The sequence below is a fragment of the Rhinolophus hipposideros genome, assembly GCF_964194185.1.
Source record: "Rhinolophus hipposideros genome assembly, chromosome: 23".
Classification (NCBI taxonomy): Eukaryota; Metazoa; Chordata; class Mammalia; order Chiroptera; family Rhinolophidae; genus Rhinolophus; species Rhinolophus hipposideros.
Window position 1 is genome coordinate 20,507,633 of NC_138069.1, and position 15,827 is coordinate 20,523,459.

At 42.6% G+C, this 15,827-nt stretch overlaps 1 protein-coding gene across 4 annotated transcripts in view; it reads right to left on the reverse strand.

Annotated features, from left to right (window-relative positions):
- Window positions 1–1,700: 1,700 nt before the first annotated feature.
- PPP2R2B (protein phosphatase 2 regulatory subunit Bbeta) overlaps window positions 1,701–15,827 on the reverse strand; it is a 368,799-nt gene continuing 354,672 nt past the window's right edge. For all 4 annotated transcript variants that reach the window (XM_081034956.1, XM_081034955.1, XM_081034957.1 and 1 more), the window contains 3 exons: window positions 12,105–12,274; window positions 4,501–4,592; window positions 1,701–2,427 (listed from right to left, as the gene is read on the reverse strand). In XM_081034956.1, coding sequence (XP_080891082.1) covers window positions 2,148–2,427; window positions 4,501–4,592; window positions 12,105–12,274 — 542 coding nt within the window. In that variant the 3' untranslated portion in view covers window positions 1,701–2,147. The remainder of the gene's footprint in view (window positions 2,428–4,500; window positions 4,593–12,104; window positions 12,275–15,827) is intronic.

Sequence of the window (15,827 nt, forward strand, 5' to 3'; positions counted from 1 at the left end):
TTGAAACTGACATTTCATGAATATTATTTCTTTGGAGGAGGCTAAGTCTTGATTTCAAAAGAGGTGATTTCAATAAATGTTAAATAAGTAATAGTACAGAGGTGGGTTGACGCTCAAGTCTGAAAATCCATGATCCGTCCCAATCCTCATCTGGTACGAGCAGGAGCTGAGAGTCGGAGAAGCCGAGCAAAGGCTGCTGAGGAAGTTGACAATAAACTCAGGACAGTAACCCACTGGTCTTTCTATGTATCCTGATAGCACAGGACTCTGTGAGTTGGGGACGTTTCTGACACTCTGAGGTTTCCTCCAAGAACATTGCCCCAGTTAGGCCAGGAATCCTGCCCAGAGTTTCCTCCTGGGCTACTTAGGTGCCATGCCCGAATAGAGGCTTTCATTGCAGGGATGATGAAAAACACGGAGGAGAAAGTCATGTCTTCAATGGCAGGCTCGCTCCATTTTGAGATGTACTTTTTCATACTTTAATGTTTCTGAAATTAGGCTGCATCTTACAAAATTGTATTCACTTAAGTAGATAGTCATTTCCTTGCCAAAAAGCTGTTGTTAAATGGATAGTAGGTTAGCATTGAAATATGGTTCTTTCACTGTTCTTTTCTCCTCTAAAACAAATTACACTTGAAAGCTGGGACATCTCATAAATATACAAACTGAAAGAAAATTTCTCTTTAAAAGAAAAACTCATCTCAAGTCATTTCCTACCCACTAAATAGAAGTTAAGGGAAATGAGTCACCCTGACAGGTACAGTGACACTGAGCCCAGACCCAGGTTTCTGGGTACCTCCTACCTCCTCCCTAAGTCTCCTCTTTAAATTTATAAGCCTTTCAGTGTGCTACATAGAACCTTCTGGAAGTTTTAAATCTGAATCCTCAACTTGGGGGAAGGATGAACCAGCCTCCACAGGTCCAAGTAGACTTCACTCCAATGTCAAAGCTTCTTGATTCCCCCATATTCCATTTTTGCAGGAAGAGAGCCCTCTGGTCTATTTTTCCAGATGGTGAGCTTGGGGGTGAGGGGTTACAAGTACTTGATTAGACTTTACAAATCAGCATTTTTATTGACCATGTTTGTTCTATAGTGGAGACTGATGGATCGTTACTTTTGGTTACCAAACCAGGAACTGGGGAGGGGGCTGCTTAGGAGACATATCCAAAAAGACTGGGCCAGTCTTTCTCAGGCAGTCATGGGCAGTGCCACTGCCTCCAACTTACTGCTTCCTTTAGAATGCCAATTGATAATAAACAACCAGGACTCGCCCTTTAGAAATCAATAGAATAAATAAGCTGGAAAAAGTTGCAAAGAAAAAGCCAGTGAACATGTACGTAGAGGATTATAGGGAGCCATTTAAAATTACAAAAAGCAAGAGTAACAAGGCAGCAGATAGAATCTGGCCCCACATGGCCTTGCCAACCTAACTCTGAGAAGCACTGTGTAGAAAATGGTCTTTCTCTGTCCCCCAAAGCATTCAAAACAGCCAAATTCTCAGGCTGTTTCTATGGCGCTTACAAAAAAAAGAGTATAGCAGTGTTGATGTGACCCTTCTCATTCTGCATCCTCTTCACAGCCGTAGGACATAAATCTCTGGCTCAAATGAAATCGTTAAAAAAGAAAATAGGGGGGAAAAAGTGCTGTAGGGGCGGGAGATGCTGACGAGTTCTGATTTTTGACAAAACAAAGAGAATTTCTCTGAGTAGACGGTGTTTATTTTTCGCGTGGAATTTTTCAATCAAATGGAATTGCTTAATTAAAAAAAAAACCACCACATCTTTTTGCTTTAAATACTACAGACAACCTCATTTTATCTCAGCAGACACCTAGAAACAAAACACGGGACCCACCAGAGAAAACTGGGCAATAAAAGCATCGGAAATTCAGGTCAACTATGGAAGAATTACTGTTAGCTGGCAGCTCTCAATTCTAAACAGAATTGTCCCGGGACTTACTGGGTTGAACAAAAGTTTCTTAGAACGGGGGATTTGGGAAAGTTGGACTCCTTTTAATGTCATCCCAATTGTTTTCTGCATAGGGAAATTAAAGTCAATGCATCAAATAAAGACCCAAAGAAACATTTAAAAACGTGTTTGACTAGTATTCAATATGTGAGATTATTAAGTAATAATAACTTGTCCGCCTAGTTAACCTTGTCCTGGAATATATATAGGTTATTTGTAGCCGCCACTGCTATGATATTTTCTGAAGGATGCCAAGCTGTATGCAAGATCTTTTTGCTAAAGTCCAGGCTGTCCACACTGATCTCGTCTTTTCTCCGCTTGCCCCCCACGCACACTTTCCGTGGTTTTAGGATAGCCCGGGGTTTGCTGTTTTCCCTCGAGGCTTCCAGGGTCACATCACGCTTGGTGTTGCGGTCGAACATTCTGAAGAAGTTGTTGTAGGAGCCGGTCATGATGACACTGCAAGGCAGAGAGGAAGTAGGGAGTCACCGAGTGCTATGGAGAGAGGCAGTAACACCGCTCTACTGTGTCTTTCTAGAGCAAACGACACCACGCAGTGGCCAGCTTATGGCACCAGACGTTGTACTGAAAACAAACAAAAACCCAACCAGGTTCTATAATATGATTATTGACTTCCTTTGGCATCACTAAGAGCAGCAAGCTCGTGGGTTGGGCTTGGACACAAGGATCCTGATAACCCTCCTTGTTAATTCCTTCTGTTTGATAGATTCCTTTCGGTGCTTTGGCTTAGTAAGTGAGTGGTTTTCATGATCCCAGCCCTACCTACGTCCCATCAGCATTGTGAGGCTGGAAGTGAGGTCAGGAAAGTGGGAACACTTTGAAAACAACGAATCCTTGTGCACATCTAAAAGGCACCCCTGCAGCCTGACCTCTAAGGCGATGGCCAGCGAGGTGGGAGAAATGCTGAATCGTAAAGGTCGCTGACCCAGGCATATCATCTCCCCCGCCCGCTGAGCGCTAGCTCTAAATTCGGCCTTTTCAGAAAATGTATCTGAAAAATGGGTGTCACCATGGCCTGACTTGACAAGAAAGTAAACGAATTCAAGTTTTAAAAGGATTTAGGATGGGAAAAATAAGATTTTATAGGGGACCGACAGGTGGTTTCTGAGTTTTCTAAGAGTTCCCTATTCTAAAGGCATATCTACAATTCATCAGGAGAGCAGTAAATGCCAGAAGCCTTCCAGAAGCAAGGGACTGAATCGTTAATGGTGACAGGCTGAGGGAGAGAGAGCGCTCCTTGTGTGACATTCCACAGTGGCTGCCCCGAGAGCCTCCTGAAACCCACTGGGCAGGTGAGGATGGCTAAACAGCGTCTCATCTGTTTTCTGTGACCTGGGTGTGTAGAGAGGTGAAGGGAACTGGTCAGATTGGGCCACAGCCAGGGGTAAGTTTTGGGGTCCTTTGTCAGCTGTGCCAGGCACATTAATCAGGGGTTAGATTCGGGTGCTCTGGCTCAAGAAGCAGATGCTGTAAAATGTGTGTGTGCAGCAGAGTGAGCTGTTATTTCCTTCTCAGGCAGGGCACTGAGAGCTTTATCCTTGCCATCTTGTTTCAGCCTCTGTTACTCCATGTAAGAGACTTACATACGAGGAGAAGTAAGTCACTTGTGCAGTGTCACACTGCTGGTAAGTGGCCAAGCTTTTGTTTATACATCACATGTGCTTTGCCCCCTCTGCCCTATACAAACTGCATGGTGTGACTTGTGTCCTCTGCCTTGTGGTGATTCCTTCCAGGCCTGCTAAGTGGAGGGCTCATTTTGGTTCATTGGCGAAGAAAGCCAAAGAAGGGCGAGGGAAGGCTCGTGCTCACTAAAAGCGCGCATCTTGAGTGCTTTGCCATGGTAGAATTTCAGTGCTCTCAGGCACAGTGGTTTACGGTGCCGCCTTCGTCAGGGAACGGCCCCTGGTAGCCTGCGCTAGTTCTCCTGGAAGTCAGAATCATCTGTATTTGTCAGGCTAAAAATGAACTATTGGGAGGTAATATGAAGTATTGTTGAAATCAAAGGCCTTAAAACAGTAATAAATCACTCTGAGGGAATGTGACAAATGAGGCCGACAAGAATTCAGCTAATGAACCACCAGGGCCTTTGGCCAGGTCTATGCGAGCAGCTTCAAGAGATCATTTTTGATCTAGAAAGTGCACTTGGCAGAAATCTGAACTATTTCTTCATGCTGGAATTTGCTGGTGGATTATTAGTGAACTTCATTTGAGGCATGTTGGCTTCGCTCTGGGGGTGTCTTGTGTGGAAAAGATAGGACTCTTCTCATTGATATTCAATGGTCACCTCTTCCAGTCCTGAAAGAGGGTTCAAGGGTTGCCCTACAGCCCTCCCGTCTTTGCAGACCTGATCTCAGGGGCGTCCAGTGACTCCAGGACACAACGCATCCCTGCCAGGCCTTAGCGCCTGATTTTGACCTCCCTTTGGCTGCACTCTGCTTAGGACAAACTGCCCAGGACCTCTGCCACAAGGCCCGCCATTGGAAGGTTCCCCAGCCACAGAGCCCTTCTTACCTGTCTGACCCATTCCACACACACTCAAATTTATCAAAAATGCAGTCGTTTTCGTAGAGGGAGCACAACTTGCTACGGAGGTAGTCGTGAACCTGCAGGATGGGAAACACATCAACAGGGTCAGTTACTATTTAAAAAAAGAAATGATTGTTTCTCTGAATACCTCCTCTTTTGATGTGAGCTGTTAATTCTTTCGGTGTAAATGGGTCTTGACTCACATGACGCCGGGGTCTGAATCCAGGCTCGGCCCTTCCCAGCTGTGGGGCATTAGGATGGGTTGGTGAGCTGCTTACACGGGTAGCATGGATTACACAAGCTTGCGTAGGTGTGTACGGTGGCACAGAGCAGGGCCCACTGAGTGGCGGATCCCCATTTTCTAAGCTGATTTGTTCACAGGAGTTAGAGGACACCATTCATTCAACCAATAATTATTGAATGCCTGCTATGTGCCTGGGAAACAGGAGTGAACAGAATACTCTTGGCGTGTTTTCATTCCAGTGTGGGGGCAGATGACCAGTTCTCGTAGGCCGTTTGTTCTGAGGAAAGCGAAGGGACTTTACACAAAGCACAGCCTGCTGTGTTGTGAAATGTGAGAGTGCATACTAAAGGCAGGGAGACCAGTAATAACCTGGGTGATAGAGGATGGCTTGGATCAGGGCAAAAGCCGTGGTGGGAAGTGGTCAGATTCTTGACGTGTTTGGAGGGAGAAATGATGGGAGTGGTGGGTGGGTCAACTGTGAAGCCTGGAATGAAAAACAGGACCAAGGATGGCTTGTGGATCTGTCTCTGCAGCGAGTGGAAGGATGGAGCTGCCATGTTCATTTTGGGTACCAGAATTTGGCGATGTCTATGCAAGCGAAACTGTCGAGTGGACTCTGTATTGGGGTCGGGATTAAATACATGATTTGTGGGAAGGTGTCTGCTCCATAGTATGTGCTTATAGAATGTAGCCTTCCTGGAGTATGCAGCAAGTATGCAATCCACTGATTGTTTTTATGTTTTAGTGAAATAGGAAGCAAAGTTACCAACTGAGAGTGAGGAAGGGGATGGGAAATGGTTGGAAAATAGTGCAGAATTGCTGGAACGCACTAAGGGCCACTTGAAGTTGTTGGATGTGAATTTTAATGAGGTGGGTCAGTGTGGTTGGGTATTTTTCTCCTGTTACATTTAGCAACTCAGGTGTACCTGCCAAATAGGCAGATGAATAAAACTCAAAAGGTAGTAACCTGGGTTCAGTTTTTCTCTGAGGGCAATCCTTCCTGAACCCACCAGTAGGGAGTATTCATAGTAACAGCATATATCAATACAGTGTGCTAGATTGTTGTTAGCCAGGCGCTTTATCCATAAAATCTCATTTCATCTCTAAAATCATCGTATGATGTAGGTACTATTATTCTCTTCACTTTAATGGAGCATGAAGCCCAGAGTATAACACAACTTGTCCAAGATCACACGAGAACGGAAATGACAGAACGAGGACGGAACCCCAGTAGTCAGGTTCCGAAGTGCACCCTCTTGATTACTGCAGCAATCTACCTCCCCACTTGCTCTGTCTCATTAGCCTCACCTTATACTAAGGAACTGAGGTCAGGCCAAGAGGGAGACAGCATTGGGTGAAGGCAGAGGGATGTTGTGAAAAGCACTGTTTCCCTTTGTTTAGATTAGGAGTGATGGTTCGTTTTCTCTTTTCTTATAGCCTGGGCCCCTGCTCCTCCCTTGGCTCCAGAGTTCTGCTGGATGCAGAGCTCAACTGTGTGCTTCTTACTGGGCAGAAGAATGAGGTAAGATTCACCCCATGTTCTGGGTATTTAAAAAGTCTCTGAGTTATTGGACAGTGTAAACATTTCTAACTCTGCAAATTAATTTCCTCCACCTTTACTGTCTTGTTCCCCTAAAGGTCTGGGCCTTGCAGGGTATCTGCTTCAGTGCTATGGGGACAAGGGACTCTGTCGGTGGCAGGGTTTTTGGCCTGTTAAGATGGGGAAAGAGGATGCCAGGTGAGGCCTGTGTGCTGCGCTTGGTATCTCTGCTGTAAATTAACTCATTCTCCTTCCCATCCTCTCCTTCTGGGACTGTCAGATGTGATTCAGGTCTAGAAGGCCAGTTCTGTTTGTAGGGATGAAAATCTTAAGTGATCGTTAAGAATCTTTGAGGATAAAAGCAGGTGAGTGTCTGAGGGCTGATTCTGGGTCTTGACCAGGGGTTGGCAAATTTTTTCTACCAAGGGCCAGAGAGTAAATACTTATGCTTTGTGGGCCCTATGGCCTCTGTCGGAGCTACTCAGTTCTGCCCTTATAATGCAGAAGTAGCCATAGACAATACATAAACAAAGGAGCATGAACTGTGTTCCAGTAAAACTGCATAACAGGTGGCACACAGGATTGGGCTCTGGGTTATAGTTTTGCTTACCCCTGGTCTTGACTATTTTCCCTCCCCCAAAATAGCACAGACTGTTTTCCTCAGAAAAAGGTGATGGTGACATTAAGAGCATCGATTGGGGGTTGAACCTTTCTTCCAATGGCTGGAAGATCTTGACCTCAAGAATTGGTCTTGTTTCTAGAAAGAAAGCCTGATTCTTGCCTTTATCATTGCCTTGCTTCTGGGCTGTGTGTAATAGAGGGAGAGGAGTTGGGCTTCTGAAGGGAAAGGATGCCAAGCTGGGATTGAATCCAGTGGGCAATGAAAGCCAAATCTGTTATCCTGGTACTCCAGCTCTCCTACTTTTTGGAGGGAAAACATGAGCCAAATAAATTTTTTATTTTCAGCTCTATCTTCCCCTACTTTTTCCTTCTTATCTGGTATGGAGCACTTGTAAGGTAAGGCACAGATGTGAGTGTTCTGAGAAGGGAGAAACCAATTTTGAAAACACCTGGTGAAGCAGGTTTCTATAATGCAATACTTCTCAGTCCTACAGTGGTGAAATTGTAAAGTTATAAGAAGGCGATAGAGTATTATTTTACTTCACTATAAGCACCCAACTTTTCTTTTGGTAGGAAAAGTACCAAATATTTATTGTCTTTCAAATAATGAGGATTTTGACAGAGAGGAGACAGAGCAGTGAGGTTTAGAAACAGGGCAGTGTTGTGCCTTTATGGCCTGGCTCGAGCTGCCCTCTTCTTTATGAAACTCACCATTCACCTTTGGCATTTTGTGTGTAGAAACACCACAGGTGAGTAATTAAGTGTCAAAATGTGTGTGATTTGGAAGTGTGGTTCACTAGCAGGAACCATGTCACCAAGAATGCTGTAAATCTTTTGTGAAATTTATTTTTCAGTTATAGTTGACATATATTTAGTTTTGGGTGTACAACAGTCATTAGACACATACCTTACGAAGTGATCACCCCAATAAATCTAGCACCTATCTGACACCATACTTAATTATTACAATGTTGACTGTATTCCCCATGCTGTCTTTTACATTCCTGTGACCATAAATATTAATAATTCCCAAAGGACAAAAGTCAGGAAGGATTTAGGGGAAAACCTTGTCTGAACCATTATTTTCTCCTCCGGCTCTAAGTTCTGGGAAGCTCCTGCCTGCCACCACCTGAAGGCATCTGAAGGAAAAGAACATCTACTATGAAGGTATGTTACATTTATGTTCTGTTAAAAAATAATCTCAGGCGAACAAGATGGACCTTTCTCCTTCAGTGGAGAGAAATGAGAAACATCCAGAGAACAAAGCAAAAGAGAACTCTCTCGATGTTCCAAATAGCTTGTGTTTGGCCTTCTTGCCACTAAGCACAGTGGTTCACACTTAGGCAGTTGTGGAAGCCTGACGTTGTGCAGGGAATGGGCGCTCAACAACTCTATTGAGGCCTAGCAAGAATCAACTCGATTGGTTTGTTCTATTTCAGGGGTGGACAAATTTTTTCTGCAAAGGGTCAGACAGTATACATTTTCGGTTTTGTAGACTATCCGGCCTCTGTCACATACACTACTTTACATTGTAACATGATAGCAACCACAGATTACGCAAAATGATTAGGTTTGGCCCACAAATCAGTTTGCCAGCCCCTGTTCTATAGGAAAAACTTGAAAATAGCTAATCAGACTTAAGCCTACAGCTTTTTATTCATGGAAATATGCTGAGCTCAGTTGATGTATGAAAATACATAGTGGGAGCGTTACCCATGTTTTCCATGGGACCAGGCCTCACAATCTTTTTCAATAGTGTTGTAGACCTTCAATTAGAGTCTGTCAGTGTTGTATACCTTCAATTAGAGTCTGTCATCTTTGATACAGTATATAAATTTAAATTGCTTTGAAATAAGCCATTTAAAGTTAAAATAAAGTTTTGTGATATTTCAATACATGTGCTATGATACCTATTTCTTAGTGTTCTAGAAAGTAGATTTCCAAATCTGCTAGCTAAACGTGGTTTGAGAGCCACAATCTTAAAATGCTGACTCTTCCATGTCACTGCTAGCTGTGTTCTAAGAATAGCTTCGTTCTAAAAGCCTTTCCCTAAAACGAAAGTGCTAATTGCTCTCAGGACTATGCAGCCTGCATCTCCTTTTCTCTAATCAAGGCTCTCCAGTAGGTCACACCTGTCAATAGTACCCAGACTCACGCTGTTCTAGTTTCCATTGCCTTCTCTCTTTTTGTATGAAGATTTTTGTAACACTAGATGGTTTCTCTGTGCAGCTGGAAGAGGACTCGTGTTGGCTCTAGCCCTGAGCTGAAGAGGAAAGACAGTGACTGAGAGCTTGTGGCCCTGAAGAGCTGAGCCCTGAAGTCCAGGTCCAATTTGGGGGACAATAAGACCTCCAATACACATGGGATGCTCTTTGAACCACAAAGGTGAGCAAACTATCTCAACTACATCTGTGGTCTTGAATTCTGGTCCCCAGACCTTCCTACAGCACGCTCTGGAGCTCAGTCAGTCATCAAACTCCTGCGTGTCCTCAACCTCTTCTCTGAACTTTTCCTTCTCCTTTTTCTTCTGAGTTAAAGATCTGCTTCTCCTGACATTACTCACATAGTCGCTGGACGTAAGCTCCAGACCACTGTTCCTGCCTTTAGTCCTCAGCTCCTTTGAAGTCATGCTGACAAGCTCAGCTTCCTGCTACCCACCCTTCTTATGGTCACCAGAAGTTCTCTGAGTCCCTCTGCCTCATTCTGCGAAGCAATTCTAGCACCTCGATCTCTCTTCCATCACCATTCCTGCCATCGTTCTTTAGTGATTCAAATACTCTGGTATCTCAGTTACCTAGTCTCATCATTTTCAATGAGTGTTGTCCTTTGCTTTCCGTGGTCATTCCTATGACTGTACCCCTTCAACAAGTATTGCTTTATTGCTACCACTTGATTTTACAATTCTTGAAATCCATCGATCTAACTATTTTCCTCTGTCCCCCCTTACTTAACTTAGATTCAGTGGTCCATCATTACAATCAATCACTCCCTTAGTATATACCTTTAACAAACTTGGCTTTCTCTCCATTGTACTCACTTGGCAGAACCCTATTATTGATTAAATTTATTTTTCTGCCCTTCCTTACCTGTACCAAACAGGTAAATATGGCTGGGAAGAAACAGTTGCACTTTAAATCAATAATATAAACTCTCTTAATGAGTATTTTACACACACAAAGAGAAACTGTTCCCATCACATAATTTACATACATCTTACTAGCTATATACTCTTCATTTTTTGATGAATGAATTGTCTATCTTCCGTCAGTTCTACAATGGACTTGCTCAAGGACTTTGCTCCTTTGCTATCAGCCTCTCCACTGGCTTATTCCTTTTTCTGTTCCCCTTCAGAATAAAATTTCTTGACATCATTCTGTACTCACTGTGTTGACACCCTCTATTCACCATCTGTCTTGGACCCACTCCAATCAGACATTCATTCACGTCTCCTGGGCCTCTTTCTTACCAAGAATCTCAACATTACTAAATCCAGTGGTCAATTCTCTGGTCTTTCTTACTTGATTCAGCAACAGCGCTTGGCTGTTGATGACTCCACTTCCTTGGAACAATTTCTTCACTTGGCTTCTAGGATATTCCTCTCAGTTTCACTCCTATCTGAATGCACTTCTTCCCAACCTGTAAACACTGGGGCCCCAGTTCTTGACCTCTTCTTTTTCCTAATTATACGCATTTCCTAGGTGACCTTGTCTAGTCCTAGGGTTTTAAATATCCTCTTATACACTCATGAGTATCACATTTATATCTCTAGGCTAGATCTATCCAGACTCACATAGAGCTATTTATCATTTCTGGATGTTTAATTGTCTCAACATGTCCAAAACTAAACTCGCGATTTTCTCATGTAAATAATATGGCAACTCCACTTTTCTAATTGCTCAGGATAAAAATCTTGGTGTGATCCTCGATGCATCTTTTCCTCTTCTATCTCACATCAACTTAGTCATCAAATCCTGTTGGTTTTACCTTGAAAATATATCAAGACTCTGGCCACCTCTGTCGCTAAAGCAGTAACTTCGTAATTACTTTCCCTGTCTCCCTCCCAGCACAACCAGAATGCTCATTTAAAAATGTTAGTCTTTGATAAAAATGTTCTGGAATGGATAGTGGTGATATTGCACAATTTAGGTCTTTGATAAAAATGTTCTGGAATGGATAGTGGTGATATTGCACAATTTAGGAATAGATTAAAACCCACTCAATTGTATACTTTGAAAGGGTAAATAGGATGGTATGTGAATTGTATCTCACGAAGAAATATGTAAGTCAAATCCCTCTGTCTAAAATTTCCCTTCTTTTTATCTAACCCAAGATATCTTAAGACTAGTTTATCCCTGAATCTGGATCTTTGCTTCCATTGTACTCTTTCCTGGAAATTAGCTTCTTCAAATCCTTTCTATCTCAAAGCCTTCCCCTTTCAAAAAAAAGAAATCCTAAACAATGCCTTCTCCTTTGTCAGTAAGTCTAGCAGCCCTCTAGCCAATTCTCAAGCCCCAAACCTTTACAGTCTTCTTCATTCCTCTTTTATCCACACTCCATCAGTTAGCAAACCTCATAGACTCTCCATCTTCCCTCCACCTGCACGCCACCATCTCCTCCTCCCTAAATTCCTTTAATCTGTTTGGCAAATGGCAGTGAAACACAGGATAAAAAACAAAAAATTCATACTGTCATTTCCTGTGTAAAACTTTACTGGCTCCCTATGGGACCCAGCCTAAAGACAAAATAACCTAATCTATTTAGCTGGGGTCTACATGTCTAGTCTCTTCTTTCTGGCCCTGGGTTCCACATTCCAGGTGGAAGGAGCTCCTTTCTGAACACACCACATTTCTCTTGACTCCAGACCTTTCAACATACTATTGCATGCTCAATTTCCTGTTCATCATCTCACTTCTCTACCAGACAGCCAGCTCCAGGAAAGCAGGCCCATGTCTGTCTTATTCACTTCTGTATCTGTGGTATCCATAGCACATTAAGTACTCAGTAGATAAGGATTAACTTGAGTTCCAGCCCCTCCAGATGCACCCTCCTCTTCAATCCTACGGCACTTCAAGGCTGTGGCATTTACATTTGTCTGTGTTGTAATTGGCCCTTGCAGGCAGAGGCTGACTTGGAAACCCACTAAGGAACTGTTCATTACACCTATGGGTGGGTGGTGGTCTGTACCTGGTAAGTCTCGATGGGGCGGTTTTCCATGTTGAGATCCCAGACTTTTACGGTCAGATAGTCCCTGGTCATGATATATCTCCCACTGTGGCTGAACTTCACATCCGAAATTGAAGAGATAATTTCAGAGAAAAATGACCTGTTGCTTGGATCTTCCGGCTCTTCAAAAACTGCAGAACAAAAACAAGATGAATTGAGCATGCCCCTGTCAATGGCTTTTAACATGTTTTGAGGCCAGCTAGAAAACCCACCGTCTAACTTGGAATACGGCTTGTGTCTGCAGATGTAAGTAAGTTATGAACAGAGAACCTTAACCTCCCTGGCAGAAGAAAGACCTGTCCCTGGTTTCTGTATTGTCTTTCTCATGGCAGGACTGGCATGGGACCTGTCCCATCCAGTTAGTTATCTTGCACTGACCATTTCTAAGCTCCAGGTTTATGTATCCAACTCCATTTCACATGTCCCCTCGTCTCTGGGTGTCACTGCACATACCAAAACCTGGAGTCAGCTTAGATGCTTAACAAAATTTTTATAGCTTTATTGACATAATTTACATACCATAAGATGTACTCATGTAAAGATTATAGCTCATTGGTTTTTAGTATAATCACATAGTCGTGCAACCATCACCACTAATCTATTTTCTGGTTCTATGAAATTGCCTATTCTGGAAATTTCGCACAAATAGACTCGTACAATAGTGTAGTCTTTTATGTCTGACTTATCCATGTTGTAGCATGCATCAGTACTTCATTCCTTTTAATGGCTGCATAATATTCCATTAAATGAATATACCACATTCTCTTGACCAATTTATCAGTTTATAGACATTTGGGTTGTTTCTACTTTTTGTCTATTATGAATATTCATTCCAAGTTTTGTGTGGATATGTTTTCATATCTCTTGGGTCATGGTGTACTTAACTTTTCTGTGCCTCTTGTCTCATCAGTCTCTTGTGTATATTGTCCATTTGCTCTGATACCCAGGTACTTTATCATCTCAATAACTAATTTCTACTTACAGGAATAAAAGACACACCTCCTCAGTTTGATAGCAAAGCCTGTCATAAGCTGCCTTGTCTCATCTTTCTATCTTGATTTTGAACTTCTCTGGTTCAAAAATTGGATGGCTGTATAGAACATAATCTTGACGTTTCCCATTTCTATGCTCTGCCTGATCATTCCTTCTAAATGCCTCATCTTTCACATACTATTTTAGCCCCAAATGATCTTTTCTTTGAAGCCCCATCATACCTGGTCTGGCTCATTTATTTAGCATGTGCTCAGGTAATTCTCATAATGAAATTATCATTTCTCACATTATTATTTAATAATCCATGGGTTTGTCTTATCTCAACTAGGGTGTAAGCTTCTTCAGGACAGAATTTTGGTTTTTCTTATCTTTGTACTGAGAGTCTTGCACACAAATGCTCAATAAATATTTGTTGCTTGATTGGAACCAAAGCCAGAAAAATTATTGAATTCTTCGTCTCTGGGTGTTTAGCATGTATGATTGTCGAGCTAGGTGGATTTATTTTTTGACCTATAACAACGGCAATTGCGCATGGCTCCACTTAGTGTTTGTATCACAATTTTAAGCTGAACCAAACACTAGCCTGCAATTTACTGACTCAACTTGTCCTCTAAGGCTTCCACTTTCCTGCCTGCTCAATGCGCTCGCACTGTCAGTATCAAATTCCATGCGGAAAACCTAAGAATATAATGAGTTCTCTTTCAAACCTTGCTGACTTAACCCACCAGCCAAACCAAAATACTTCTTTTCACAGAACCATTTCAGGGAACAACAGCCAAAAACACCTGATCAATCAGAATTGAACTTGAGAATTTAAAAAACCCCAAGGCAACAGAAACCCACGTGCTCACTACAGTCTCTGCTCTAATGTCTCAGAACGGGCTCTTATCTCTTGTAGTTCATCAAGCGCGAACGATGGCCCCTGGATTCTGATTGGTACCCTCACAATGCAGAAATACATTTTCATATTAGTTTCGATTTAAGGCAGTCTCATGAGGACTGGGGACTTAGAGACACCAAGCAGACCCCATGCAAAACGTCTTAATAGAGAGGAGGGGGCAGCTGGTCATCTGCAGGGACAGCAGGTGGGAAGGACTCAGCAAAGTGTGTTCTTGAGTGGGTCAATTCCTGCCTCTGCCACTTACCAGCGGTTGACATTTTCTTTACTACTCGAGACTTAGTTTTCCCAGCTGCCTGGCACATGGTAGGTTCTTAATATTAGTTGCTATTTTTATCATCATTATCATGTGCTGCTGCTATATTGGTTGATCAGATTTCATTCATTAGGACTTGAGAATTTGAGACCAAGGACTACAGAACCTGTAGGGGTATTTAAATCACGTAAAGCCTGTTTACAAAGAATCACTTGGCATATTGGGGGCCAGTGTAACACCGTTATAAAGCCTCAAAATGACACGTCCCCAAAGCTGGAGGTGAAACAGAAAAGAATTCTTTAATCAGCCCACCACTAATTATTTATGTAGAGCACAGAGGATAGAATATAAATAATGTACCAGAACAGCACTTTGCAGTTCCTATCCATCCAAGTCTTACTATCAACTTCATGGATTCTTTTGATTCATTCAGCAACATTATATAGTGTTAATAATTACTGCCAGTGGGAAGCTTATTATATTCTAGGCCCCATACATTACATGTTTAATCTCATTTAACCCTTACGACAATACTATGAAGTAGGAACAAAGATTCCTTTTTTTATAGATGTGGAAAACTAAGGCACAGAGAGGTTTTGTAACCTGTCCAAGGTTGCACAGCCCGACTGAGGCAGAGCTGCGTTGGGAATTAAGGTCTGACTTCAAAGTCTTTGTTCTGAATCATGGTGCAATTTTGCCTTGTACCATGTACAAGACCTTATTTTAGGAGCTATGGGAAGATATCACGGGAGAATCTATGGAATTGTAACGCTGGAAAGGCTACCAGTGAGAGCTGTCCTTTCTGTACAGCCAAAGTCCACTTCAAACACATAAGGAGCATGGCTTCTACACCACGAGCGCACGAGTAGGAGCCACACCACCACTGGGGCAAGGATAAGGTGGGAACCCAGGACTTTGTGTGACCCTGTCCAGACATTCACGACAGGAAGCCCAGCCCCTCAGGCCATCTCTCACCCATCAGCAGTAACGTAACCTTTCTTCCCACGGTCCTTCTCCCTCAGTTTATGCACATGGACGTTTAATCATTTCATTTATTTGTCTCCCCTAATAGAACACAGGCATTTTTTTTTTTTTGGTCTTCTGTCTAGTTTGTTCGGCTATAGTTCCTGGAACATAGGAAGTACTCAGTAAATATATGTTAAATGAATAAATATTGACAAGCCATTTTAAGTTTTAAATGAAAACAATACCTATCGATGAATTAAACACGTCCTGAAAAAACCCTATCTAAGCAATGCTGTACTACCTCAAATTTGTTTTAAGTCCTTGAAAACTATGAAAAAATACATTCCACAGAAAGTCATCTGTAATTCAAGGTTTTCAGTAATTCAGGTTAAGCAATCATTTGTCAGCTATGTAAGTATCTTTTCTGCATGCACACACGCACAACACTTAGTATATTACCTAGAACATACAAATAAAGCATTTGGTGGGTGGACACATGCCAGGCCCGGTACTAAATGCCAGACACAAAGGAACAAGAAAGATCCAGTCCTACCCTCATGGCACTCACCGG